This window comes from Anneissia japonica, unplaced genomic scaffold, assembly GCF_011630105.1.
Source record: "Anneissia japonica isolate Jap-2015-1 unplaced genomic scaffold, ASM1163010v1 scaffold287708_len1499824_cov190, whole genome shotgun sequence".
NCBI lineage: Eukaryota > Metazoa > Echinodermata > Crinoidea > Comatulida > Comatulidae > Anneissia > Anneissia japonica.
The window spans coordinates 1,501,974-1,510,051 of NW_022752295.1; the positions used below are offsets into that span (position 1 = coordinate 1,501,974).

General features: G+C 35.3%; 1 protein-coding gene across 1 annotated transcript; it reads left to right on the forward strand.

The window, feature by feature from the left end:
- The first annotated feature begins 5,157 nt into the window (after positions 1-5,157).
- LOC117122223 (NXPE family member 2-like) lies at positions 5,158-6,475 on the forward strand. Its single transcript, XM_033267732.1, has 2 exons — positions 5,158-5,251; positions 5,350-6,475. Exons 1-2 carry the CDS (start codon positions 5,158-5,160, stop codon positions 6,102-6,104), a joined length of 849 nt encoding a protein of 282 aa, XP_033123623.1. The 3' UTR covers positions 6,105-6,475.
- Positions 6,476-8,078: the final 1,603 nt, after the last annotated feature.

An 8,078-nucleotide genomic window follows, 5' to 3' on the forward strand; every position in this document is an offset into this window, starting at 1 on the left:
AGCCAGGGCAGTTTTTGTGTTTAATGGGTCTATAGTAATGTTATAAAAACAGTTTGGCCTATGTTTTGAAAAAGATCTATGTAATGAAAAGGTGGTAATATAATAAAATTAGAAAATATTTTCTGAGAATTGGCATGTTTAAATCACACCGAAAGATATAAAAAAAAACCTCATCGCATAATCAATATACTCAACACGTTTATTATTATAAAACAAAAAAAAAGCTATTCTTTTTCCTCCTCCTCTTCTTCTTCTACTACTTCTTCTTGACTCTCATAATAATATTACTATTTTACTACATGGCTAAAAAAAGCACAAATACTGTCATTACTACTGATAGGGCCATCGTTAAATTAAGTCAGAGCCCAAAATATAGCATAATTCGAAATTATTATTTTTAGACTTTATGACATAATACATAGCCTACTGATTAATAATAGCTGAGATGCACATTTCAGAATTAATTATCGTTTTTAGTATATCTTACTGAATATTTATTGTCTAAAAAATGAAATATGAATTATATGCATCTTTAGAAATACAATTTCTACAATATTATTCTTGTTTTTATGTAGATAAATGTTCTATAAATTATATCTTTCATTAAAGAAAAACAAACAAAAAACCAAATTCAGCGCGTCTATTTTCATTCTAATCAATAGCATTTGTAAACGTGCACGGACGTCATCGTCGAATCCCAGGACTTCCGACGGTAAAACTGGCCTGCCTGCCTGTCTAGGTCCGTCCCAGGCCAACCAATAATAATTAACAAAATGTATTTTTTTAAATATAGGCCTATGGCGCATCCTGTACATGCACTTCAACTTTTACAACAAAAGCCTAAGCCTAGTAGGCCTACCTGTAGTACGTCCTACTGTACTTAGGTCTAGGCCTACTAGTTTGTTGTCGTCGGGGTATAATTCTGTATCTATGAACGAGGAGCGAACCTAGCTAGTCAACACATAGGCTAGGCTAATTGATTTTAAAATCAATAACCCACCAGGACTATCTGTCGTTTTCTTCTTTGCAACAGCGGACGAAAAAATGTTAGTTATTCTACAACGTTTCATGATTCTTTATCACTAAAAATTAACAAACACTCGTTTTGACGCACCCCGTTCTGTAGTGCGTCTGCTGTTGAAAACAAACTTCCAGCCTAATTTTGTGACTTGCTATGATGACTGAGATGGACTATGTTGATTTATTAATAATATTTTGTTTGGGATGAAAACAAGGAGAGTCCATTTCCCCAAAATGCTCCATCAGCACATAGTTTAGTGTGTGCTATGGACAGTATGGCTATGGAATTTACTAACCACACAATCCACAATTAGGTGATTAAGTCGCAAAACTTTATCTGCATCTGGTGGATTAAGTCGCAAAACTTTAGCTTCGTTTGGTGGCACCATTTACTCTATGTAGACGGCGACCGGTTTCGTTACTGGTTGGTACATTTCTTACAAACATTCAGCCAAAGGCAAAGTTGAGACGGCAGCCGGGTTTTTATCGATGTTTGCCATTCTTATGTGTGCCATCGTAAAGTCATGGTTTGCTGGAATTGCGTTTTAATTTAAATCTCCGAACCTCTGAAGCTGAGATATTCTATGAATGTAGGCTTTTATCGCAGGCTACAATTTAAAAACGGGTGGGACTCATTCAAAAATTCGAGGGGGTTCGCTAGAAAACAGGGGGTTCGCCCGAACCATAAACTCCCCCCCCCCCTGGCTACGGGCCTGAAATTCATCATCTGATTATTATAGTCAAAATGAAGTGTCACAAATGTCTCATAATCTTTTATCAGCGATTTTCGGCACTAAATAATCTGTGTGATGTACTATAGAAAAGAAAATGTTAAAAGTGTCTTTTTTGTATTTATTTTACTTTGATGTATTTACTTTACCTACTTCAAAGCCCTGAGTCCATACCCACCTGAGCCCCACAATGGCTGTCTCTTATACACATCTAGATGTGTATAAGAGACAGAAATATGGCTTCGCCTTGTTGTTGTAAAGTAAGGCACATCATAGATGTTGCAAATGTTGGTTGGAACACGAGTTACAATTTGGTGAATCACTTTATAGTATTGTTCCAAAAGTTAATTTTCAAACACTATCAGATTGATTTGGTATTAAGGCTCCAATGGATAATGGGAGTAAAGCCTGGAAGTTTTTCAAGGAAAGATACGTTCACGATGTGCATGTTGCTAATAATAATAATAATAATAATAATAATAATAATAATAAATAATAATAATAAATAATAATAATAAATAATTAATAATAATAAATAATAATAATAATAATAAATAATAATTAATAATAATAATAATAATAATAATAATAATAATAATAATAATAATAATAATAATAATAATAATAATAATAATAATAATAATGATATAAAAAAAAAATCAAGCCAAGCGTCTACTAATTGAAAAATTATTGGACTGTGGGGGATAGCAAATAACATTGTGAGATTCAGTGATGACGATTTATAATGATGATTAATTTATGTGCTTTCCCTAATGTTAAAAGAATAATGGATGGTATAATGATATCTTTCTTGTTCATTTTTGAAAATAGTTTCATTCTTCATTAACCCTCTATTGTAAAAACCTAGGCTATAAAGGGCAAAGCTCATACCGTACCCGTACGTTCATGAAACCTATATCACGGTCTTAATACATTTTGGTCTGCTCCCCGTGCTGTAGAATATCGCCGCCGAATAGAGATCTTTTATGGCAACTCATAGAAATTGCAAAAATAGATGTATCTACTAGGATACATAGGCACTTATTTTGCTGTTGGGTGGGAAGGTCTGTTACTGTAATGTATAATAAACAAAAGTTAAGCCCTATATGTTAAAAGAAAAATAAAATATATGTTTTTAAAGGATAGTTACAAATAAAGTTTCCACAAACATATATATTTCTAACTCATTTACATCACAAAACAAACGAAATAAGCCGCTGAAACATGGGCCAGTTTTCATTTCATTAACGTTGACGTTGAACCTGCGTGAAAGTAGATTAAAAAAATGTGTACTTATCTCTTCACGTAAAGTCTAATAATGAGGTTATATGATACCTCGCGTCAAGTGAATTGTTTGTTCATAGGATGTTGAAGAGTTGAACATTTACAACAATCAATAATGTTTTATTGTTACTGTTAGATAATATAGGTCTATCATTGTGTTTCTTGTTTTATATTTTTTGTCCATATTTCAAATATATTAATTTCGGACCAACAGACCTTCGGACCAATGGGCTTTTGGACCAAAGGTACGGTACTCACCTATAATACTTGCCACAAGTCTCCAATTTATGTATTAGCGTATTTCGGAAAGCGGCACCAGCGTCAGTTTATAGTACACTATGGAACGCCATGCAAATAAGTAATATGGGACGCCATTGGTGCCAAATCGATTTATTCTTAAGTATTTTAACTGATTAAGACAAAGATTAGAGACTGGAACCCAGTCTAGTTACTCACCCAACTAAAATTAGGAACTTCGGACCAACGGGCCTTCAGACCAAAAACCCTTCAGACCAAAGGTACGCACCCGATAGGTGGTATTGTGAGGGCACTGTTTAGAAAAACGAGAGTAAATATAGCCTATATTGTAACACTAGACCCAATACCTACACCCCCCCCCCCCAATGGGTGTCCCAAGATTATATCTACTGTATGTAGGCCTACAGAAATATATACAACTGTCAATTCGGATAAGTGGAATTTTCCGGAGTGTGTCAATCGAACTTTACTGACCAATCAGAATACTGTAGTGCCAGGAATACGCACGTGTTTACGTACATTTACGCTATCTTTGCGTGGGACATTAGCAACAGAATCCAAGTTATATTAGCAGAAAGGTCTATTGTAACTCTTATCCTTTTTTTTTTCATTTTGTTGTTGTAGATCTCATTCTGGCAGCTTGATACTTTTGAAGACTATAAACCAATCAGGATATTGTATAATTTACCAAAGGTAAAATTTAAATACAGATGTCAATGTTTCAAACCTACTGATTCTAAGAAATGCCAATCAAACTTAACTGAACCAATCAGAGCAGGACCACAAATACACACTGCGTGTGGGTGACTGACTAGGACTCGAGCACTGTAGGCCCTACAGTAGTGTTGAGAGTTTCTGCATATACAGTAGCAGCATAATGATTTAACAGATTATAATTAAGTTTTATGTATTACCGTGTTTGTGTTGCTATTGCAGAATTAGTTATGTGTTATTATTGTATTATTATCATTCGTGTATCAGTGCCACAATTGCTACTAACACTTGGTTCAAGTTTTCAAATAATTACCATATAATATACCGTACTGTATGTAATGTGTTCATAATAGTTGTGCCTGTATAGCATTGTGAAAACTGCAAAATAAAGTTACAAAACCCGAAAATGTTAACGTTCATCTTTGCTAACCTTAATAGGCCTACTTTACATTCATGTTACTGTGTGCCATGAAATCCTTTCCAAATCAGTCGAAATCTGTATGTGCACACATCCATTTTTAGTTACAACTGGTACCAAGTAACAATAATTTGCTATAGGATCAGCAATTTAGTTTAATTATATAGTCGAAGTCGAATGCTGACCCATTTGTTGTATTTCGATTTTCATTTTTCGTCATTGATTAAATGCCATTCATTTAGTAAGGCATCTATGTGTAATAATGTTATTTTTACTTTCTTTCAAGAACTCTACATTCACAACGAATATATCAAGACCAAGCATTTTAAGCAACAGTAAATATAAGCCTTCACATGCTGTGGGGTAAATTTATGGGTACGTGTATTTATTTACTGTGTGCTATCTATTTGTCATTAAAGCTGGCAAGTTGATAACTGCTGCCGAATACCCGAGACTCATAACACGCTATCAAGAACCAGGGCCTCTGTATGATTAGAATCATTTTATTACGATGTTGATTACCATTATTACTGCGATTGCGATCACAATGTTGTGGCAACAATTGAAAATTCGTTTTGCTTCTCACGGTCGATTTTGTTGCAACATTTATAGATCCGATTTCCATGATAGGCTTATTAAAAAATTGGTTACAGTAATATCTGTCTCTTATACACATCTAGATGTGTATAAGAGACAGGTGTTACATATGTACATATGTACATATTACACAATATGTACCTTCTTGTTATATTAAGTAATCTAGTTTACTTTTTTAGGATCAACCTGGAGTTTTATGTAATCAAGAATTTTCAAATACATGTGGAAGGTAAGGCCTTCAATATTACTGCCAAGCACAAAGCATAGGCCTATTTTATTTGCCAATCCTTAAATCCCCTTGAATTGACTATTTATTATTTCTTTCAGATCCAGCAAAAAAACAAAAGACAGATGGAGTATATTCCTCTGACATTCCCCGCTCAGATGGTTTCTGGGTAAACAATACGTGGCATTCGCACGCATGCGCTGGGCTCGAGTTTGAAGATCTCAATAAAAGGCTTTCCCCCTGTTTACAGCACAAGAACATTTCCTTGCTAGGAGATTCCACCTTCCGACAGTGGTTTCACGAGCTTGTTGACATTTTCAACGGGAAAAATCACTCAAATGGGCTTAAAATGTTTCATCGTGTGGCAGACCTTGACATTGACATCTTTTTTCAATTCCATCCTCTTTGTATTCTCGCAGAACAAAAGGTTATTCCATTCGCCAGTATGAAGTATGAGAGTGAAATTATACGCGAGATGCATGATTGTAACCGCGTTGTCGTAGTCGGCCCATGGGCCCACTACGGTCAGTGGACAAAAAAGAGCTATCTCGATCGTCTTTACGGAATCCGAGATGCAGTCGTTGACTTTTTACAAAGGTGCCCAAATGCAACTGTTGCTATAAAGGGATCCCATCCACGCAATCATAAGAATATATATTTTTACATATTTGGAAACGACTATATATTTCGTCAATACAATTTGCTTTTACGAGAGGTTTTTAAAGGAACTGGCGCAGTATTTCTGGATGTGTGGGATATGAACTTATCATATTATGCTTCCAATACACTACACATGCCGCAGGCCGTTATCCGTCAGGAGATGAAACTTTTATTTGCTTGTCACGTATGTCGATGACATCACCATTGTATATCCGTCCGGACCGTTATAACGCCTGGTTTTCATAAAACCGCCAACTAACCCTGCAGCGCTTTTGCCGCAACATATTATCTGATCTCGATTATTTCGTTCATTCTGGACTTCGTATTATACTTATTGTGTATGAGTATGTGCTATGTTTTATTGTAATCTGAAATAATGTATATTAATGTATATTAAAATGTATATATTACGGTAATATATATTAACAATAAGGGAGGAGCGAGTATTACAGAACCTTGTGGTACACCACATGTGATAGAAGAAAGTTTGGAGTCAAAAATAGAAAAAAGAAGTAAATTGTTGGCGACCGATCAGATAGCTTTTAAATAAAAAATAAAAAATATATATATTTCCCATGCCAACCATTTCTTCTAAGATATTTTGTAACCTAATTTTATTTTCATCCCCTCCTAGCATGCAAGGATCTTTCTCATGCAACGTTGCAACTTAACTTGTGAATCACTTTAATCCCTTTCATTGTTTATCAAACCTTAATCAGACCCAACTAATTGATACTTTTGAATTACCCTCTGTCTTTCTGCGCATGCTCAGCTTATCTTAATTAATTGTATTTCTATGTTTCTTTGTCATTAGGCAATTTTATCTGAAGAGTGTCACACCATGTGTGTGGTACGAAACTAATATTGTGATCTTTTGTGTCTCTTGTAAATATATTTTCGGACCCTTGTCAGATAGCTTCAGAGAGGCTGTCTGACAGCAAGTTTTATCGACGACAGCTTGCTGACAGAGGTTTCATGGACAGTGTACATTTTAATTGAAATAGGCCATACACTAGTCAACAGCTAAATCGTATTATATTTTTCTCTGGACAAATTCAACAATAAAATGTAATTCCAGCGAAACACTAAATTCGCCTACCTAAGAACAACGGCGGCGTCAGCGGATTGGAAGGGGGAAGGGGTGCTTAAGCCCTTCAACCACCAGACAGGTCAAGCCCCCCCCCCAATCCCGTCGGACAGAGCTCGTCGGGCAGTCAGACCATAACAAATATAAAAATAGACCCAAACCAAACCAACACAGTCTGTCACAGCCTGCGAGTGCCATTTCCGGCTATTCTTAAATGAAATCACATTTGGGAGGGGGAACCCCTCTCAAACCCTTCTCCCAGCTCGAGCCTACGAGTTGCAAGTCCCCCTGTCGGACAGCCTAGCCCCTCCACCCCAGAAAATATATCATAGAGCCGCCACTGCCTTGGAAGTGTATTTGGTCAAGACATTTAATTAGTGAATGTGACATGGTGGCTTGCGAATGGTATCGGTGGTATAATATAAATACATTAGTATTGTAATGCATCCCTGGTTCATAATACAGCTCAAAGTTGGCCGACATGGTGGCTTGCGAATGGTATCGGTGGTATAATATAAATACATTAGTATTGTAATGCATCCCTGGTTCATAATACAGCTCAAAGTTGGCCTACATGGTGGCTTGCGAATGGTATCGGTGGTATAATATAAATACATTAGTATTGTAATGCATCCCTGGTTCATAATACAGCTCAAAGTTGGCCTACCTAAACAGAAACAGTATCCATAAAATGAATAAGCGAATGTTAAACCAGAACACAAATAACTTTAATTTCTTTCAAGGCTTCGTTGTATACATTACAATTGATTTGGATTGGCCTTAACTAAGCTTAAGAAATGGTCAAAGAAGCTTAGTCGGAGCCCTAACAAAGATTATGATCTTCTACCTCAATTTTAAGCATTCTTGTTTTTAATTATAATTATTAGGCCTATGAAGATAAAAAAAAAGTCATAAAAATCATTTTTGAAATTAACATTCCTATTTTGACAGAACATTATAAAAATGTAAACCTGAAAATAAAAAATAGTATTTCAAGAATGTTTACCCGTAATTTTACAGCGAAAAAAAAAATATTGGGGATGCATTTTTTAACTTCAATAAGTTCTATGCTCAAGTGAATAA